At 40.1% G+C, this 22485-nt stretch overlaps 1 protein-coding gene across 1 annotated transcript in view; it reads left to right on the top strand.

Moving 5' to 3' along the window:
- The first annotated feature begins 5384 nt into the window (after positions 1 to 5384).
- Positions 5385 to 22485, top strand: part of LOC139310128 (vomeronasal type-2 receptor 26-like) — a 30725-nt gene continuing 13624 nt past the window's right edge. Inside the window, exons 1-4 of the mRNA XM_070934284.1 lie at positions 5385 to 5474; positions 10751 to 10989; positions 11559 to 11844; positions 14986 to 15822. Coding sequence (XP_070790385.1) covers positions 5385 to 5474; positions 10751 to 10989; positions 11559 to 11844; positions 14986 to 15822 — 1452 coding nt within the window. The remainder of the gene's footprint in view (positions 5475 to 10750; positions 10990 to 11558; positions 11845 to 14985; positions 15823 to 22485) is intronic.

Here is a 22485-nt window from a genome sequence, read left to right as displayed (position 1 = left end):
TTTTAATTTCTTCTTATTCTATCCTGTGTGGATGGGACCATCTTCTTCAATGAAGGTGGTCAGATATTCCAGAATGATTACTTCCAGGTGACATCAGTATTGTTTTGAATATTAATGGACATAATGAATTAATTTTTATTAAGATGTTGGATGGTATTATTTGAGAAAATTGATGGGTATAATAATAGGGATACCATTTAAATACGTATAATAATTATAATAATTTGAATATTTTCAACAATATATTTATCTAAGCAAAAAAGAAAAGAAAATCGAAATGATTTAATTGGCTTTTATATAAATGGTATTGTTAAATAGACAGAATTTAGGGAAATAATTGGGAATTGTATTATGTTGCATTATTTGAATTAAGAACTCTGTTTAACTGTTAAATTGGTATATTTTTAAGATTAGAGATAAGATTTAAATTTGATGAAGTAATAATTAAATAAAGATTTAATGAATATTATATGAAGTAATAACAAAATGTAGGGAAGTTTTAGAAATTGAAATAAGATTCAGAAATATAAACGTGTTTGAACTGTATTGTTAATAGTGAGAATTTAGGATAAGAATTATGAAATGTATTATGAGGTATTATTTGAATTAAGATTTAAGGTGGATTAATAGAAGGGTAACCGTTTTGATTAAGTCAACATGAGTAAGCTTACTATAAGATAGTAATAGTTGAGATATGTGAGCCAAGATTAAGAAATAAATGTTATGGCAATAACAATAAAATTGTGTCAAAGATGGAACAAAAAGTTGAACAAATTCATGACCGGATCAATGCTCTATTTCGAAAAGATGTATTGTATGTTTGTCGTGTGTTTTAAAAAATAAAAATAAATTTTTTTAAAAAAAGAATTGTTTTGAATGTTGCATTCTTTAGGCCTATATAGAAAATAAATGGATATGGATTGATTATCGACTCTCGTGTGGGCATCAACATCTACTGACATCATAGCTGGACCATCTTCAGGATGATCTGTCCATAACTTAGGCCTTCATATATCTCAGTGACACACACTTTGACACTAGTTGAGTCTATCCACCTTGATGCTGGTCATGTTTTTCTTCTTCTTTCCTTCTACCTTTTCCCAGATCTGTCTAGTACATCTTTTACAACACTATCTGGAACTTTCCAAGTAACTCAAGCCCCTTTTCTGGACTACTCCAAAGTACTGTACATGGGTGTTTCTTCAAAGACCATTCAGCAGTTTCAATTGGACTAGAACGCAATTACTCAGCTTTTGGTAGGTCAAAGGGATTCTGCGCTGACTTCCTCTGGTCCTTATTAGCTTCTAAATGCAGTTCAAAGTGTTGGTTTTGACCTTTAAAGCCATACATGAGAAACTGGTACTGTTGCAGAAGACTGCTGCTGTCAAACCCCGCAATGCTGCCACTGCTTTGTCCCCTACCCTCAATGCTGCCCGCTGCTCCCAACACTACCACGAGCCCCATCCCTGATGCTACTGCCACCCTGCCCTTGGTGCCACTCTGCCTACCTTGCCCTCTCGGCAGTACCACACTGACACCCTGGCCCCCAACACTGACATCCTGCTCCTAATGCTCCCAATGCCCTGCCTCCCAACACTGATGCTGCAGACATTGCAGGCCAGACTGGGACCACCTGTAGGCCCTAAAATGACCAGATCTGGACTAATGTCATTACATTTCCACAGTCTAAGTCTAATCCCTTTTAACCTCCATCTACCTTATCGAATGACTGTTTTCCATTAATGGAAGGAACAATCTCCACCCAGGAAGGTAGGTGGCTAAGGAGCAATGAAAGGATACTATTAAAATCCACATCACATCCGATCCTGTTTAACCTCCTAGGCTGTCATAGACTTCCATGTTCTGGGGGACCTATGTTGCTATTAATTTGCCAGTTTTTGTCTCCCACAAAGTGCCCTAGAAGCCCGGACATTTCTAATGGAAATGTTTTCTGAATAGTTTTTATCCCAGAGCTATAATTGCAGTCAACAATGAACTAAAGGGCCACAATCAGTGAGCTGTTGGACAGTATTACTTGATGTGTTGTGTGGATGTTTGGGTGGTTTAGGGATGGGGAATTGTGGTGGGTGGGAGTGTGTGTGGGGAATATGTGTGTTGGACCTGGTCTTTGGGTGTTAAGGAAATTTCGTTGTATGTGTATACTGTATATACACATACAATGACAATAAAGTTTATTTATTTATATAGGCATTTCTGAGTGCAGGAAGCAGATCTTTGCAGAAATTAGTGCAGCAGAAAATTCAATCAATCCTTTAAGAAAAGACCAGGCAGTGTGACATTGAAACAGCCTAAAATAAATCTTTAAGGTTATGTTTATGCACACTAGAAAATTGTGGGATTTGTGGGTTGCTTGTGTTTTTCAGATGCAGCCCATTGTGAAAAATGCCCAGATGTTCAATATTCCCAATATGAAGCAAAATAAATGTTTCCTTAAAGTTATAATTTCGTAATCTTACAAAGAAATACTGGGTATCATTCTGACTCTCTTTGTCATTGCTTTATCCATAACTACTGCAGTAGTGAGTTTCAAATCTCAGTGCTACCAGTTCGCTATTGGTAGCACACGGGCATGCACGGGTGCTTTGCGAGCATGTAGCACTTCTGCACATGCGCAGAAGCATCTGCACATGCGCAGAGCATTTTTGATTACATCTGGGCAGGTGAGCGGAGCCTTCCACCACCACCACTACTGGTTGGGGCGAACCGGGGCAAACCAGGAGCAACCCACCACTGAACTGCTGCCTTTATCCTGGGAATCTTCATTAAATACCGAGAAACTCCCACAGATAAAGTAAACAATACAATTGTGCATTCAATTTCATCCTCCTGGTTTCACTCCTGCTTTCTTTCTTGACCTCTGTTCTATTCATCTCCTGGCAAATAGATGGCAAGAAATGGAGGTAGTGACAGATTTTATTTTCCTGGGCTCCAAGATCACTGCAGATGAGGATTGCAGCCAAGACATTAAAAGACGCTTGCTCCTGGGGAGGAAAGCTATCGCAAATCTAGACAGCATTCTAAAAAGCAGAAACATAACCCTGCCAATAAAAGTGCATATAGCAAGGCTATGGTTTTCCCAGTTGCAATGTATGGCTCTGAAAGTTGGATCATAAGGAAGGCTGAGGGCCAAATAATTGGGGCCTTTGAACTATGGTTCTGGAGAAGACTCCTGCGAGTCCCTTGGACTGCAAGGCAATCAAAATGGTTAGTCCTAGAGGAGATCAACCCTGACTGCTCTTTAGAAGGCCAGATCCTGAAGAAGAAACTCAAATACTTTGGCCACCTAATAAGAAGGAAGGACTCACTGGAGAAGAGCCTAATGCTGGGAAAAATTGAGGGCAAAAGAAGAATGGGATGGCAGAGAATGAGGTGGCTGGATGGAGTCACTGAAGCAGTAGGAATGAGCATAAATGGACTCCAGAGGATGGTAGAGGACGGGAAGGCCTGGAGGAATATTGTGCATGTGGTTGCGATGGGTCGGACATGACTTTGCAACTAACAACAAGAACAACAATTCTTTTCATCTGTTACCCCATGAAAGTGACCTGATTCCTTCGACAAACCATTTTCAGTGTTGTTTTTTCAGTTGCTGTGTCTTCCTTGCTGGCCAAGACTGTAATGGTGGTGGTAGTCTTCCAAAGTATAGAGTCTAACACAATATGAGACTGAAAGTCCATTGTAATAATAACTGTGTGAATGATTTCTGTCAAGCCATGCATGGTTTTCTATCAGTTTTTGGGACACCAGTCTTCAAACCTGTGCCTCATAGCACAGAGCTCACAGGTGGATTCTGTCAAGAGCCACAGCTGCAGAGGTGGGTTTCAGCAAGTTATGACCAGTTCTGGAGAACTGGTAGCAGAAATTTTGAGTAGTTCAGAGAATCAGTAAATATTACCTCTGACTGGCCCCACCCGATCTCTTCTCTGCCTCCCAAGTCCCAGCTGATCAGGAGGAAATGGGGATTCTGCAGTATCCTTCCCCTGCCACGCCCACCAAGCCATGCCCACAGAAGCAGTAGTAATTTTTTTTTGAATCCCACCACTGCACAGCTGGCCCATATCTTTGGAGTCCATAGTTTGGAGACTAATCTTTGGCATCAGAGCTTCAGATTAATGTTCATCCTTGAAGCTACGGATTGTCCAGGCAATATATATATAACTAATTTATTTATTAATTTACACTCCATCAAATGGTTTTGGAGGATGCAATGGAGAGAGGTCTCAGGAACTCAGACTGTATGATTTCACAAGCAGCACATGGGGGCGCTTGTACAAAAGCTGAACATTAGCGGTGTTCTGTCCTCCGTCCTCACATAGACAAATGCAATATCCAACACACCTGCTAATAATGTATTGAACAAACAGTCCAGAATTCCTGGCAGACAAGAGTCCTGGCAGCTACTTGTAAAACGCCTGCCAAATCCAATTAGTACTCCCAAAAAAACAGGAGAGGCCTTATCTGCAGTTTGTTTCCAGAGCGACAAATTATCCACAAGAGTTTAGTCCAAAATATATCTGAGCTGAAGTGCAGGATTCACGATGTGATTCTTTAGAGTTTAAATGTTTGTCTGTCACAAGGCCTGCTGAGCAATCACGCCCCCTTTTATCCCTTGTGGGGCGTGGCTCAGTGACTCAGCTCAATCCATGGTCCTTCCACACCTCTTTATTATTATTATTATTATTAATAATAATAATAATAATAATAATAATAATAATAATAATAATAATAATAATAATAAAATTTTTATACCGCCCTTCTCCCGAAGGACTCAGGGCAGTGTACAGCCATATTAAAACAACATATACCCACAAAATTTAAAAACAGTTTAAAATATATTAAAAATTTGGCCCTTATATTAAAAACTACAAACACCCAATTAAAATTCATTTTCTAAGCCAGCCCGGCCTGTTGAAACAAAAGAGTTTTAAGGGCACGGCAAAAGGTACGTAGGTCGGGGATCATGCGAATCTCCGGGGGCAGTTCATTCCAGAGGGCAGGTGCCCCCACAGAGAAGGCTCTCCCCCTGGGTGTCACCAGTCGACATTGTTTGGCCAATGGCACCCTGAGGAGTCTCTCTCTGTGAGAGAGTATTGGCCGGTGGGAAGCTATCGGTGGCAGAAGATGATCTCGTACATCTCTTCCTTTGCTGTGCATGCTTCTCCCTCTGATGTTGCCTGGGATCAAGCCAGGATTCATCAGTATCACTCTCTATCAATGGGTGCTGCGAAATGCCTTCCTCCTGGCACATCCCAGGCTGTTCCTCCTGGCCTTCGGATGGAACCTGAGGCATTGCCAGAGAGGAAGGTCCTGGAGAGGGAGGCCTTGCCAGTTCCTCCCCCTCACCTTCTGAGTCCTCTTCCTCCATGAGGACAGGCTCGGGAGTCGGAGTCACAACAGCGCAGATAGCAGGCGGTCAGGCAAAGCTTGCAAAGCGTGTACCTCTTCAGCACTCGGTGAGTAAAAGGTTCACCACCATTGTCATATAGCAATGTCCCTGGGCTCAGGTCCTCAAATATTGTTTAGCCCTTCACCTTCAGCCATTGTGGCAATGTACTCAAATAGCATCATTTCTTGGTTCCCTACTAGATACCTTATATAAGGGCCAGCAAATGTCATCATATAGGAGGAGGAGGCACAGTGGTTAGAATGCAGTATTGCAGGCTATTTCTGCTGCCTGCTGGCTGCCTGCAATTTGGCAATTTGATTCTCACCGGCTCAAGGTTGACTCAGCTTTCCATCCTTCCAAGGTTGATAAAATGAGGACCCAGATTGTTGGGGGCAATAGGCTGACTCTGTAAACTGCTTAGAGAGGCCTGTAAAACACTGTGAAGTGGTATTTAAGTCTGCTATTGCTATCGTGAAGAAGTCCGTAACGGGCCATTGTTTCAGATTAATGCCCCAGGGAACTTTGACAAGATCTTCTTTGTAACCATGAAAACTGATAGCCTCTGCTACATTTTGAAAGATACAAGACATTTAACAGGGGGCTCCAATAGCAATAGCACTTAGACTTATATACCACTTCAAAATGCTTTACAGCCCTCTCTAAGCAGTTTACAGAGTCAGCCTATTGCCCCCAACAATCCAGGTCCTCATTTTACTGACCTCGGAAGGATGGAAGGCTGAGTCAACCTTGAGCTTGGTGAGATTCGATCTGCCAAACTGCTGGTAGCCAGTGATCAGCAGAAGTAGCCTGCAGTACTGCACTTAACCACTGAATCACCGTGGCTCATCATGAACAACAATAGGTTGTTCAATATGTCATGATCTGGAGTTAATTCATTCTGGAGTATCAAACCTTCACTGAAGAAGTCGGCCTCATCCACCCCAGACAAAATAAGAAGGAATTATAATGGCCCACTGCCTAGTTCAAGAGTGTTGAACTGTTTTTCCACATTTTAATCTTTACAATCTCAAGAATAAGTTTGGAGACTAAAAAACAATCAAACCTCCCTGAATTGTTTTTTTTCTCGACTCTCAAATTAGGATTATTCTCCTGAGTCAAGCAAAACTTTTTCTCTAACGGCACACTTTTATGGGCAAGACTCATTCCCAATTCCCCTTCTAATTATTAAAATCATGATTATTTATTCTCCTTTGAACAAGGTTTATGGGATTTCCACCACCACAATTAGTGGCCAATCAATGTGACAACAAATGGGATAGACAGCATGTAATAATCTGATTTGTAACAGCCTCTTGTGATGAGATCAGAGTTTGAGGTAAAGCTGGGCAAATACTGTAGCAGTCTGAAATTGCAGATAGCTCTTCCAAATCTGGGGGCAAATTGGACCTTCTTCACTGTAGTTGTGGTCTTTTTGTGATCTCTGAGATTTAACTCTGTGCCGAAGAAAGAACTATAGGAAGGATCTCCTGCAGTATACTGTATGTCAAATGTTGCTGCTGATGCATATACAGCTTTTTCTGCTTCAGTTTCTGTCTCAAATTCCCTGTGCCAGTACGCTGATGAAATGTCCATTTAAGGTGATCATAGAAGAAAATGAGTGGTTCCATTACTACAAGCCAGGAGACTACTGGATTACGGGAATAATGTCTGAAATCATAGCTGCATTGTACCAATTTTCATTCTCCAAGCCTCCAACCCACCAACTGAAAACGTAATTGTGCTCCAATGTCATATTATTATATTATATTATATTATATTATATTATATTATATTATATTATATTATATTATATTATATTATATTATATTATATTATATTATATTATATTATGTTTTTATATTTATATATATATATATATATATATATATATATATATATATATATATATATATATATAAATTTTATTTTTTTATTTTCTTTTAATACAAACATTTCCTCTTTCAGTAAATAGTGAGTACATATTTTTGTTTCATAACAATTAAAATTTACCACCATATTCATTATTTGTATCTATTCTTATATTACTACTAATATTTAACATACCTACTATTATAAGATTATCTTTTTAACTTATTTGCCTTTATAATACATTGCTTTCAAATTTATTCTCTAACCATTGATAGAATAACTCCCATATATTATAAAAATTATATTCTTCCTTTCCTTTGATTGCAACCGTTAATCTATGTATCTTTTCTCTTATGTACACTGAGACAAATTCCTTGTGTGTCCAATCACACCTGGCCAATAAAGAATTCTATTCTATTCTATTCTATTCTATTCTATTCTATTCTATTCTATTCTATTCTATTCTATTCTATTCTATTCCATTCCATTCCATTCCATTCCATTCCATTCTATTCTATTCTATTCTATTCATTTCTGCATATTGTAATATTTTTAAAATCATATTTTCATCCATAGGGTTCTCTTCACTTTTACAATTCTAGCTGCAGATATTACATGAATAATCAAGTATACATTTTCTTTACTATAAGCTTCTAGTAGAATCCCCAACAGGAATAGTCCAGGTTTTTAATCGATATGTTGCTGCATCATCTTCTCCAACCACAAACCTCCAATGTCTTTTCTAGGAATGATTTCCTTTCCCCTATTCCTCACCTTGAGAAAGGCAAGTCATTATTGCTCATCCCAATTTGCTTTAAAGGAAAGGCTCCTGGGGAACCTGATGATTTTGTAAAACCTGAATTGGCAAAGTTTCTGTTTAAATTCAATGAATCTTGCCTGGATGGGATTCTGCCTGCTTTCAAAATGATTACCTTGGTACTGTGGAGAGTCAGCAACTTATTTATTCATATTTATTTTATTTATTTATTAACAATAGTTAAACAGTAACTCCCAATAAAGTGATTCAATGATATCTTAGAACAGAGTGAGATTTCTGGTATTTTCTCCCTACTGTTTCTTCCCCTTCCTTACATTTACTCTATAATTCCTACCACCCTCTCTGCTCTTTCTTTCCACCCTTTAACACGTTTGCCACTTTTGTGGCTTTTCTTTTCCTTTTGGTTTAAATAAAAGGGATACTTTTTAAAAACCAAATTCAAGGAGGGGAGAAACTTTGTATGATAAGTTAATATTTAGTCGCAGAGGAATTCTATTAACTGTTGTAAACTGTAGAGTATAGGACAATAACTCTAAGGCCATGAATGTTGCTTTGTTAGTTGCAAAGTCGTGTCCAGTCCATTGCAACCCATGGACAACATTACTCCTGGCCTTCCTGTCCTCTACCATCCCTCAGAGTCTATTTAAACTCATGCCAAGTGCTTCAGTGACTCCATCCAGCCACCTCATTCTCTGCTGTCCTCTTCTTCTTTTGCCCTCAATCTTTAGTATTAAGCTCTTTTCCAGGGAGTCCTTCCTTCTCATTAGGTGGACAAAGTCTTTGAGTTTCATCTTCAGGATCTGGCCTTCTAAAGATCAGTCAGGGTTGATCTCCTCTAGGACTGATCGGTTTGATCGCCTTGCAGTCCAAGGGACTCACAGGAGTCTTCTTCAGCAACATAGTTCAAAGGCCTCAAATCTTTGGCACTCAGCCTTTCTTATGGAAGCCATGAATATTTTGCAGCAAATCTCTAGGTCTAAAGAAGGCTTGCTAAAGAGATATCCATCTTCAGATAGGTAATACCGCTTGCTAATCTAGCCCTTGAATCCAACTGTATCATATCATATGATCATATATGATCATATATATGTATACTTGGTAGCATCTGTTATTAGCATTCTTGAGGACTGGGAAGAAAAGGATCTTGTATAGTTCTTCTGTGTAATTTTGCACCTCTTCTTAATCTCTTCTGCCTTTGTTAGGTCCCTGCCATTTTTGTCCTTTATTATGCCCATCTTTGCATGAAACGTTTCCTTCATATCTCCAATTTTCTTGAAGAGATCTCTGGTCCTCCTTATTCTATTGTTTTCTTCTATTTCTTTGCACTGTTCATTTAAGAAGGTATTCTTATCTCTTCTCAGTGTATCTCTCAGTGTATATCCAGCTATTCTCTGGAATTCTGCATTCAACCTGAGTAGTATGATTTTAAGTACATTTTATGGATTGTTGTGAATTGATACAAGAGATATATTAGCTTTGTAAATAGGTAAGTAAATAAAATAAATGCTTTGCTTTTGCAAAAAGTTTATTTTAAGCAGATTGAAACAGTTACAATAGTAGAAAACTTCACACTTTCTTTTTGAGTAGAAGAAGGTCTGGAGGATTCTTACTATTGTAACCGTTTTCCTTACATGGCTCCTGAACTATAAGAATAATTTTCCTCATTTTCTCCTCCCAAGTCATAATGTGGAGAAAATGGTAGGCAGAATCAGTTCTGGTGATTTTGATTGTGACATAACAAGCTTGTTATCTCTCTCTGATATTTATTTTGGCAAGAAGCTCCTAGTAGTGTCTATGGGACTGTTCTTCTCATAGAAACTGCAAACATGTCTATCACTTGCAAAGTTCAAATAAATTGAATAATTTAATTGAAATGTCAACTCCCAAAGCATCCCTGGACTGCTCTTGAGTTGCCATAAGCAAGAGGGATGGGAAACTGACAAAACAGCACAGCAGCCAAAGACAGATGTACATTCCAGACTTATCTCTCTCAAGGCTGTATCCCAGTGTTAGCACAGAGGACGGAGAGGAGTGATCTCTACAACCCGCAAAATTGCTCCATTGGTGAATGTGATTGATGACACACCCTGGGAGGAGGGAGGAAACAGGGTCATGATTAGGGTGTAAATTATGTGAGGTCAGAGTTGGCTTCACTTGGGAATGTGGCGACATGAAGCTCCTCATAAATAACTGGATTTCTTTTGAAGCTTGGCTCAAGGTTCATGATTTAATTAGGGCATCCGTCAGATCCCTGACATGAATAATGAGAAGTTGATTATCTTTTTGGCATTGCACTATACAGATATAAAACTACAGTAAATATGACATGTTTTCATGAAAATCCAAACTGAAGATTTATTTATTTATTTATTGGAATTTGTCAAAGAAAAATGAGAACAAGAATAAGAGAATAAAAATACAATGACAGGGACGATAGCAGTTGTGAAATTCAAAATTTTTTACTACCAGTTCTGTGGGCATGGCTTGGTGGGCATGGTGTGGCTTGGTGGGTGTGGCAGGGGAAGGATACTGCAAAATCCCCATTCCCAACCCACTCTGGGACCAGCCAGAGGTGGCATTTGCCAGTTTCCAAACTACTCAAAATTTTCACTTGGCCAACTTGATGTCACTCAAGTCGAGGGGCACCTTGGCAGCCTCTACTTGCCACTCCTCACCTACCCGCCTGGGCTCCTTAGGGCTCCAACAGGAAGAAGTTGTTGGAGCTAAGCCGCCACCTTGAGAAAGAGTTGGCAAAACATCTGGCTCAGTTCAAGTTGGATCTGACCGAGAAGGAGGCTCAGCAGAAGCACCTCACTGAGGACTACGAGCATAGGCTTTCCAAGCAGAGGGAAGACCTGCGGGAGTACAAGGCCAGTTACCGGCGCCTGGAGGCTCAGCAGGCTGAGATGGTCAGCCAATTCCAGGCCATGATGCAGTCTCACTGGAACAAGGCCCTCTGGCTCTTCGTCACCAGCAGCACTTCCCTCCAGCCTTCACTCAAAGCCCCGCACCAGGGGGCTGAAACAGACCCCAAGTTGGAATTTCTTCCCCCCTCTGACCCACACAAGAAGACCCCAAAGGAGGAGATTCTCTGCAGCAACACAAACGTTCATTGCATGTATCTGACTCAGGGGCCGTAGTTTGAGGACCCCTGATTTAATGCAATATAAAAAATGCAAATAATTTTTCTGAGGACCACCAAAATTTTCTCATGGACCACCAGTGGTCCACGGACCACCAGTTGGTTATCACTTGCTAGATCAATGCCACCTTTTTTATACTTGACATTCTGATTACGTTCACCAATATGTAAGACAGAGCATTTATGAATTGAAATATGACCATTCAGAAACATAGTTGAGATCACTTTGCAAAACAACAGAATTATCTGTAAAACTGAATAATTTTACGTCATCAGTAAAAGGAACGCAATTGATTTGAAGTTGATCACAAAAATCATTGATATAGAAAGAAAAAAAGATGATTAAATTTCTTACATTGCAGCGAGAACACCTTCTACTACATTCTGCCCTTCTTACTGGCTGTTCATGAAGTCAACCAGAATTCAAGGCTCTTACCCAACATCACCCTGGGCTACAACATGTATGAGAACTTTTTCAGTGCAAGAATGACCTATGAGGCCATGCTGGATGTGCTGTCTACAGGACAGGAGAACATCCCAAACTACAGATGTGGAAGACAAAAGAACCTGCTGGCAATTCTTGAAGAGATGGATTCTGAACTCTTTGATCACATTTCCAATGTCTTGAGCATCTATAAAATTCCACAGGTATAAAGCCAAATGAAATTAATTCCATGTTGTAAATTGTTCAGATTTGCCTAGCAGGCAGCACTTGTATATATTTCTCCCAATAAATTGAAAGTCAGAGAGTAAATATTAGAAGATTTGAAAGAATTGTTAATTCACAAAGTATGTATCTATACATAAAGTGATGGGGTGCTGCTGGTTTGGACCAGTTCTAGCAAACCAGTAGTTCCGGCAATCAGTTGTCCCTGCCCACCTACCTGCCTCCACCCTATCCTGTCCTATATTTCCGTGTTTCTCAGCTCAGCTGATTTGTGTGGCATGGTGGATTTCCGCACCTCAGCTGTTTTACTTACTGGGGCTGCCCTAGAAGGTAAGTTCTAGAACTTGAAATTGGTGTATTTTGAATGCTGGCACACATGCAAAATGTGCACTTCGGGCTATGTGGCCAGCAGGCTTCTGGTAGTAGAAAAAGTCTGGGTGTGACCATTGGGAATTTTGAAAATTATGACTTTTGAAAAGTAAGACTTTGTCATAGAATGTATGAGGGTTGAATCAGTGACTTTTAAACAGTTTGAAAATTTAGTGACCAATACAAAAGAGATTTTTTTCCATAGAATCACAGAATAAAACGTACATCTCCTTACACAGAGGAGGAATGGTCAGACCACTACAGACAAATTGCTGTCCAAGTTTCCCTTCAAAATATCCAGCAGTGGAGTTCCAGGAGGCAGGCTGTTCCAACTCTTAATAACTCTCACAGTGAGGAATTCCTCATTTTTTTATAATCTTGAGACTGAAGTAAAAAATTCAAAAGAAAGATATGAAAGAACAATGAATGGGTCAAGATAAGTAGAAGGCACCTCCAGAAAGCAGCTTTTACATACTTTCTCTAGTATGCATAAAAGAAATAGTGTACATAAAAAAGGCTGAGCACCAAAGAACTGAGGCCTTTGAACTATGGTGCGGAAGAAGACTCCTGCGAGTCCCTTGGACTGCAAGATGATCAACTGGTGAGTCCTAGAGCAGGGGTCCCCAACCTTTTGGAGCTCAGGGACCACTAAATTCATAATTTAATAAAAATAAATAAATTCATAATAAAATTGAGAGTGAAGTAAAAAATTCAAAAGAAAGATATGAAAAAAGAATGAATAGCTTAAATGGACTCCAGAGGATGGTAGAGGACAGGAAGGCCTAGAGAAACATTGTTCATGGGGTCACGATGGATCAGACATGACTTCACAACTAACAACAACAATTATGTACAACACAGAAGAAAGTATGTCATAATATTCTTTCCTATTTTGAACTGGAGCTTGGCAAAATGCCAGTTGATTTGGGTTTTTTTTTTAAAGGAGGTTATTAAACTGACTTCTGCATTTCAAATGTCTGAAAGAAATTCAGCCAATTAAAGAGTTTATATAGAATTATTTGAAATCAATTACATGAATGAAGACAATGAAATAATACACCAATATTGAGGGGGGAATATAACAATATTTTAAGCCCAACATACGAAACAATCAAATAAGCAGTAATAATCTATGACAAATTAATATGTTTGTCAGTTTAAAAAGATATTCCATGAGTGTATAGCAGTTTTCCAGTATTTGTGAGGCTGCTTTAAAGAGGAGGAGGTCAATTTATTTTCCAAAGCACCAGAAGGCAAGACAAGAAGCAATGGATGGAAGCTAATCAAGGAGGGAAGCAACCTGGAATTAAGGTTTTGAGGACAATTAATCATTGGAACAGATTGCCTTCAGAAGTTGTGGGTGCTTCATCACTGGGGGTTTTTAAGAAGAGACTGGACAGTCACTTGTGTAAAATGGTCTTGTGTCTGCTGCTTGAGCAGGGGGTTGGACTAGGGCTGGGGTGTCACTCGATTTCATTGAGGGCCACATCCAGGTTGTGTCTGACTTCGGGTGGAGGCATGGCCAAGGTGGGAATGGGCAGCATGATGTCACTTGTGTCAGGGGCACCTGTGGTGGCCTGAATGCTCTGCCAGAGAAAATGGGCTCCCGAGCCCCGTTTTTATCTTGGACAGCCTGCTGCAACCCTCTGCCACCTTAAACAGAGCTCAGAGAGGGCATGCATGGCCCTCACAAGCTTTATTTTTGGCTGGGAAGCCTCCTGCAACCCTCTCCTTGCCAAAACAGAGCTTGGGAGGGCCATGCCCAGCCACCTCTAACTCCATTTTCACTTGCAGAGGCACTGTGGGCTGGTCCTTTGCTATTTCAAGGGCGGCCACACAGGCCAGATCTAAGCACCCTGCAGGCCAGATCCAGCCCTCGGGCCTTGAGTTTGATACCCCTGGACTAGGGTCTCCTACTTGAGCAGGTAGTTGGATTAGAAGACTTTCCAGCTCTATTCTGATTGACTAATGGACTGAGTAGATGGGTGACCCACAGAGTTCTAATGTGACCAGAAGGGTGTGCTCTATGAGGATCACCAATGAACATACAGATAATTCAGAGCTCCCTGGTTTCAAAGGGAGCATAGAAGACAACAGGACAGAACATCAAGTGAATTAGCAAAATTCATGCAGTTATCATTTGAATTGTCTCTCAGCAGTGTGGAAAGGCTCTTAGATTTACCATCTGACTTTTATCATTAAAATTGGCACAAACTACTGTTGGAAGAAATATCCTTCTGGGTTCAGTTCCAAGGTGGGGGGAAAGACACTGGATTCAAGGAAGTTACTTGGAAAGATGATATTAATGGGGGACAGGATCACATGCCTTGATGATGTTGGGTGAAGAAAAAAAGGGAAGAGATGCTGAGAGTGACTGAGTTTTATGCCCTCTCTGGGATTTTGAATTTGAGCTTTATTCTGATTGGCTGTCAGACTCCCATGGGGCCATACAGGGGCAACTCTGTAGGTTGTGTTTTGAGTCCATCATTGGTTGAGCCTTGCTGGATTGTGATGTACTGAAAGGGCTTTGGAATTGCTATTATGGTTCTGCCTGAAGCAGGTAGATCTTTGTTATGTAGAATAGACTGTCTCAGGCCTTCATAGCCCATTGACAAAGGGGGTGGGGGCTGAGTTTCTGCCTCCCTTTTACGAGAAATATTCTTCCCTTTTAATATTTCCTAAAATATCTCATTTTCCTAGGAGGGCATGGCTGCTAACATCCTACACTACCAGTACCTTCTCTTTTATCTTAGATTAACTATAATGTCATCAACCAGATGGCTGAGAAAAATCATCATGTTCCTTTTTCATATCGGATGACCCCAAACCAAGAACCTCCTTACTCAGCAATCATCCAGCTGCTCCTGCAGTTCCAATGGACGTGGATTGGCCTCCTTTCTCAGGACAATGAAAAAGGAGAAAAATTCAAAAGACGCTTGGAAGTTCTCGCTCTAAAAAATGGGATTTGCATTGTCCTCTCAGGATTTGTCCCAGAAGCAAATGTGCCAACAAGTGCTGGAAAAATTCTCACACAAGAAAAAAGGAAAAAGTTCCGTTCTCTTATCAAGAGTCAAATAAAAATTATAGTATGCCAACTGGATTTTCAGGCCTCAGGAATGTTAGCAACAATAATAAAAACGATTGATATGATTGATACATCCACTGTGGGAAGGGTGTGGATTGCAACAACTTTGACAGCTTTAAGTGTAGGTAGTTTTGACCACTTGGTTGATCTCCAAAATAAATATGCTTTGTTTTCCTTCCTCATCCAGACAAAGAGAAGGACTCAGTATTATGACATTAAATCTTTTGAATCTATGGTCCAATTGTATGGAAAGGAAGCGTTCCAATGTTTTTATTCAAGTCCTGTGTTATCTAAGAAAGTTTGGAAAAAATGCAGAGAAAAAGAGAATTGGGAATTCCCACCCCATGATGTGATTGCAAGAATCCTGTCTCAGGACTCCTCCAGTATTTCCCAAATAATTCAAATTGTGGCCTGGGTCCTCAGTGCTGCCTCTTCCTCCCAACGGAATAAGAGGAGAATGCAAGTTGGAGATCATCAAGCATCCCAGATTGTACAGCCATGGCAGGTAAGTCTTCTCCTTTGAGGTTCCATTGATTCCCCCCTTCTAATTCCTCAATATTAAATTAGATGTAGAAAGGGGTGAGATATTCCAAAGAGCAGTTGCCTAGTTTGTGGTATTTGAGAGTGAGCGTCAACCCTGAAGCTGACCTGAGCAAGGCCATGTTGGAGGTTTCAGTGTTGCCACATTGGAGCTGAGAGGTAGAGAGGAAGGGGAGGAATAGAGATAGCTGGGGTTTTGTAGCCAAAAAAAAATACTTTCTCCTGGGAACCAAGGACATTCCCACTGTTTTTTTAATTTTTTTTACAAACATATCAATGTGTGAACAGTGTGGCACCTGAGTGACTTACATTTTGGTACAAATAAAATGATGTTCATCATATTTACTACAGTTGACAAGATTATATAGTTCTGGTAATAGTAAACATATTTTTGTTGAATTATATTCTTAAATTATTAGTTATTCCATATCGTGTGGTGGGGGCACGCACTCGCTATCTTCAAGTGATTGCATGCCCCAGTCCCCTTAGCTCTTCCTGTTCCCCAGGTTGCTTAGAATCTCAGGGCCCAAGTCTCTGGCTCAGGGCAGGGGCGGGGGGGGGTAGCGGTTATTATATAGGAAGGTCTTGATCCGAGGGAGGCCACTGTACCTCAGATAGCTGGATGTGAGTCCCTTTTTGTGAAGTGGGGTCGTGGGGTGCAGATGGGTCTGTTGGTCACGTACCTGGCTCCCTGCCACGTGGCAACAACCCTGCCCGAGCTCCTCAACATCATAGCCGAGGTGGCGGTTGATACCCCCAGACTTTTGGTCATGGGGGATTTTAAGCTGCCATCCATTGGTGAAACGTCTGAGGTAGCTCGGGAGTTCATGGCTTCCATGACAGCCATGGACCTGACTCAAGTAATTCATGGCCCTACTCACATAGGTGGACACACTCTGGACTTAGTTTTTATCTCTGGTCAGTGGTCGAGTGGCCTTGATATAGGGGATATAGACATTGAACCCTTGTCATGGTCTGACCACTCGCTCCTTCGACTTGACTTTCTGACTGCCGCACCCCGTCGCAGGGAGGCAGAACCAACCAGATGGTTCCGCCCCAGGCGCCTGATGGATCCTGACACGTTCCAGATGGAGCTTGGGCCATTTCCTGAGACTGTGGCTCACAACTCGGCTGAGGACCTTCTGGCTGCCTGGGATGGTGTGGCCACTGGGGCTTTGGACTGTGTCGTGCCTTTGCGGCCTCTGACCCGGCACCGAACTCACTTAGCTCCTTGGTTCTCCGAGGAGCTGAGGGAGATGAAGCGCCGGAAAAGATGCCTAGAGAGCGGTTGGAGGGCCAGCCGGTCCGAATCTGACTTGACACTGGTAAGGTCTCATATTAAGACCTATCTAGTGGCAATAAAAGCGGCGAAATGTAGCTATTTTGCCACTCTTATCGCATCATCAGATAATCGCCCAGCCACCCTGTTTAGGGTGACCCACTCCCTCCTCCATCTGGGAGCACGGGATGACCCCTTGCAGGACTGAGCTGAGGAATTTGTACAATATCTGTATGATAAAATAACTCAGATTTGGGAAGACTTGGCCGCTGACTGGGTTAGCTCAGACGAAATGACTGAGGCAGGTCTTGAGAGTGTTATCTGGGAGGAGTTCGATCTTGTGGCTTCTGAGGACATGGACAGGATCTTGGGACGGCTGAACGTGACCACATGTTTATTGGACCCGTGTCCCTCCTGGTTGGTGCTGGCTTCCCGGAAGGTTACACAAGGCTGGCTCCAGGGGATTATTAATGCTTCTTTGAGTGAGGGTGTCCTGCCGACCACTTTGAAAGAGGCGGTGGTGAGGCCCCTCCTCAAGAAGCCCTCTCTGGATCTGGCTGTTTTGGCTAACTATTGTCCAGTCTCCAACCTTCGTTTTATTGCGAAGGTTGTTGAGAGTGTGGTGGCGCGGCAGCTTCCCCAGTACCTGGATGAAGCTGTCTATTTGGACCCACTCCAGTCCGGTTTCAGGCCTGGGTACAGCACGGAAACGGCATTGGTCGCGTTGGTGGATGATCTCTGGAGGGCTCGGGGTAGGGGTTATTCCTCTATCCTGGTCCTGTTAGATCTCTCAGAGGCTTTTGATACCATCGACCATAATATCATGTTGCACCGGTTGGAGGGATTGGGGGTGGGGGGGCACCGTTTTGTGGTGGTTCTCCTCCTATCTCTCCAACCGGTCACAATCTGTGTTGACAGGGGGCAGCGGTCGACCCCGAGGCACCTTGTTTGTGGGGTGCCACAAGGGTCAATCCTCTCGCCCCTCCTGTTCAACATTTATATGAAGCCACCGGGTGAGATCATCCGTGGTTTTGGGGTGGAGTTCCATCAGTAAGCTGATAACACTCAGCTGTACATCTCCACCCCAGACCATCCCAACGATGTCTTGGAAGTGATGTCTCAGCGTCTGGAGGCCATGCGGGTCTGGATGAGGAGGAACAGGCTCAGGCTCAACCCATCCAAGACTGAGTGGCTGTGGCTGCCGGTGTTCCGGTATAAAAATTATTTTAACTTTTGTGTACAAATGTTTTTATTTTGGCTGTTCACTGCCCTGAGTCCGAAAGGAGAAGGACGGTATACAAATCTAATAAAAGATAAAGATAAAGATTTCAATATGTTATTTTTATGCCAATCACCATATTCTGAGTGTCATTCCTTTTATTGCAAATAAAATATTAATAATTATATTTGTTATAATTAACAGGCTTTTATGGTTTTAACATGCTTTTATATTATAGACTTATATGGTTCTAATAGTAATACAAATATTTATGCTCAACTATAATCCTCCATTATTTAATTATTCAATATTTCAATATGTTATTTTTTTAACAATTTTTTTTAAAAAACACATAAACATACAAAAATCTTTTCAGAACGAGCCGTTGATCCAGTCATAAGTAGGTACAATTACCAATTCCTCTTTATCAAAACTTTTTCCAAATCCCTGCTAATTAATAAAAAAGAAGAAGAAAAAAGAAAAGAAATTTCTTCCTAACTTATTTTTTTTTACACAAATCAATTACCTTCTATTATTTCACCACAAATCTTAATTTCCAAATAACATAACTTAATTTTCTCTAACATTATTGCCCTAAATTCTATCTAAAAAAAGAAAAGATTCTTAAAACCCATTACACTAATCTTAAAATCCTTAATTCAATATCATTTCAATTTCTTTCCCTTTTAACATTGATGGATATATCTTATAGATCAACAAAATATTTACACAATATTTTAACTGTTGGCATTTATCATCTTCATTCAACTATTTATCTCAGCTTAACCCTTTTAATCATAACATAATCATTTCCTTATTAGTATCAATTCCAGCATTGTCATCTTTATTTCTAAAAGTTTATTCCAGTATATAATCTTCCTCTTAATCATCCTCTTTTGGCTGTTAATCTCAGCATAGTCTTCTTAGGTTTTACTGTTATTCCCAGTATAATCATCATTTTGCTGTCAATCCCAGCATAATTGTTTTTGTCTTTACTGTTATTCCCAGTATAATCATCTTGTGTTGCTGTCAAACCCAGCATAATTTTCTTAATATTTTACTATTATACCCAGTATACTTCTCTAAATTTTGCTGTCTATCCCAGCATAATCACCTTAGTTTGCTGCTTATCCCAGCATAATCACCCCTTTTTTTAATGTTACCATCCATCAATACATTACTTGTTAATATTCAATCACATTGTCATTATCAACTTTATAACAATTTAACATTGAGGCTTAGTTTTTACTCCAAACACTTCCTTATATAGGTTAGTAAATTTCTGTTAATGTATTCTATTCCTCACATATTCTTACTTTTTTCTTTATTTCAGCTTTTTACATATTATATCATATTCTTCTCATATTCATATTCATTTTATTAATCTAGAGAAACATCCTTTTTATTATTACTGTCCATCTATACATTGCTTTCTTTTAAATCACATTGTTTCTATCTTCTTTTTTCCAGCCTTGTATATATCATTCCTCCTTTCCTTGTCTGTAACATATATTCCATTTCAGTTTCAATGTTCACATTTTAATTCTCCATATATCAATTTAGTTCTTTTTCTTACTTCTATTTCAAACAAGTCACTTCAATTTTCTTCTTTTGTTCCTGCACCAATTAATCCAATTATAAGAGTTCCATCATACTTTCTCTTTTTTTCAACAAAGTCAAATTGTCTACAGACAAAGAAGAAACAGTTCCATTTTCAAAAATCCCACGGTTGTTATCTGAAGGATTCACAATATTCCCAAACAAAAAGTCAGTTATAGTGTTTCTTTTTGAACCAGAAGGTGTCCCTCTACAATCCACAATTTCCTTTAGTCATGCAAATCGCCATTTTGTTTCAATTATATAACATTCCAGCCCAATTCTCTCCTTCTTCTATGTTTAAAAGTAGTAATTCTTCTTTATCTTCTTGTCTTTAAAAGTCTAAGTCAAATTTAAAGTTGTTCAATTTTGAACCAAGTCTCAAAGTTTAGTATATTCAAATATCAATTTTCAATCGGGTCTTTTTCTTTTCTTTTGCAAATTTCATCTTAAAATCTTCTATGCTGCTTAGCTCCGCAGCAGCTAATTTAAAGCTAGGGGTCTTTCAAATTAAAAAGCCATTACTCCAAACGTTGTTTCAAGCCTGGGTTGGTTGACATTCACCTGGCTTCAAAAGGCATCACTCTTTTCCGCTTTCCTCCTGCACATCGCTTGTCCGGTTTGTCCCAGCTTCGTGGCAGCCGCCATGGCTGCCACCCCCACCAACGACTCACAGAGAGCTCCCTCCAACCTCCGAGGAACTTACCCATTCCTCTGGGTGTCCGCAGCACCTCTCTTCCATCCCTGTCCCTGCAGGACGATTCTGGTCCGAAAACCCATCGGCAGCCAGGGTTTTTGTGGGGCTCATCAGAGCCCGCTATTTCCCCAACTGTCTTGCCGCAACATCAAACTGGAAGTCTCCCTTCAAAATGTTATTTTTATGCCAATCACCATATTATTCAAATATTTTGAATACTACCATTGTTCTTGTTCTGATTTCCCCTCTTATTATTACTTCACCTTATTATATAAAGATGTGTATTCCGTTAATCCCCCTCTCTCTAGTTTCTGTCCCCTTTCTTTTTCTTTGTTAATTTATTGAAATTTATTATAATACAATACAATACAATCAGTCAGACAGTGCTACTTTTCCACACAGGTTAGATCAATTCTTCCTTTATGTTTTGTTCCAGATACATATATATATATATTAAAATTTGTATTAACATTCACCTATTTTTTGTTCGTTTATCAATCCACTTGTACCAATCATCCCACACCATATAGTATTCTGAGTCCTCTTTTTCATTTAGTTATAACGTTAATTTGTTCATTTTGGCACACTCTAAAACTTTCTGAATAATAAGAAACGGGCCCGAGATTACTGGGGGAAATAGGAAGTAATGGGGAGGTAGCTGGATTTAAATTGAATAAAGGGAAAACTAAAATGCTGGTTAAAAGTTTAACAGAAACTCAGAAGAAAGAATTAGAAAAGGAATCAGACCTACAAATAGTTAAAAAAATTAAATATTTAGGGATATGGATATCAGTGAGATGCTCAGCTCTAAAAGAAGATAACTATATACCTCTGGTTCAAAAAATAAAACAGGATTTGGAAAAATGGGGGAAACTGCAATTATCACTTTTGGGCAGGACAGCATCGATAAAGATGACTATCCTGCCCAAAATATTATATCTATTCCCCTTTCTAACTTTTAATTTTCCCACTATTATATTAAAAAATATTCCCTTTCCACATTTTAATGAACATTTAGAGTCAGTTTTCACCAGCCTGTGCCTATATGGTATGTCCAATAAAACTGATATTTGAGGAACCTGCTTGCCTCAGAGTCCTGTTTGCTATGGGCGTATTACTTGGAACCCTGACGCTGAGTTAGAAAGAGATGATTACTTCCAAAGTTAAACAACCTGTGCTAGTTTGGGATGCTTATGTGACAGAAATAGCTCTATGGTGACAACATAATTTTCAAAACTAAACAAGCATCAGAATATTCCAGCAATCCTCAACCCTTTATTGTGATCACAAAGTGATCTCCAAGCTAAGGAGTTCAGATGGATTGTTTGTTCTGGATTAAGATTGAATTTTGCTAGATAACTCCGCTAACTTCATCTTGATCAGGCCTGATGGCAAAATTGTATTCTCCATCTTCTCCCATTACATGTTTTCCCATATCTGCAAATGGTCTTGCCTCAGAGGGGGCTGTGATGGTGAAGCAGCAAAACATAGAACATAAAACATAGAATAATAAGAGTTTGAAAGGACTTCAGAGGTTTTTCTAGTCCAACCCACAAATCGAGCAGGAGACCCTGCACTATTTCAGACAAAGATGCAGCAGCTGCAGGCTTGTTGTAGGAAAAGTTACAGGAAGCTGCTCCCCTTCTTAAAAGTGCTCCCTCCATCGCCACCCTGTTCCATGCACATGCGCACACCGTTGCCTGTTGCAGCTGATGAATGATGAATAAATAAGTACCATATTTTTCGGAGTGTAAGACGCACCAGAGTATAAGACACACCTACCTTTTTTGGGTTTTTTTAAAAGGTTTTTTTTTTTTTTTTTAGACAAACACACATA

Source organism: Pituophis catenifer, unplaced genomic scaffold (genome assembly GCF_029215685.1).
Source record: "Pituophis catenifer annectens isolate HBS135680 unplaced genomic scaffold, rPitCat1.0.hap2 SCAF_2, whole genome shotgun sequence".
In the NCBI taxonomy this organism is placed as follows: domain Eukaryota; kingdom Metazoa; phylum Chordata; class Lepidosauria; order Squamata; family Colubridae; genus Pituophis; species Pituophis catenifer.
The sequence above is the reverse complement of the archived record's forward strand: the minus strand, read 5'-3'. Positions and strand labels throughout refer to the sequence as shown.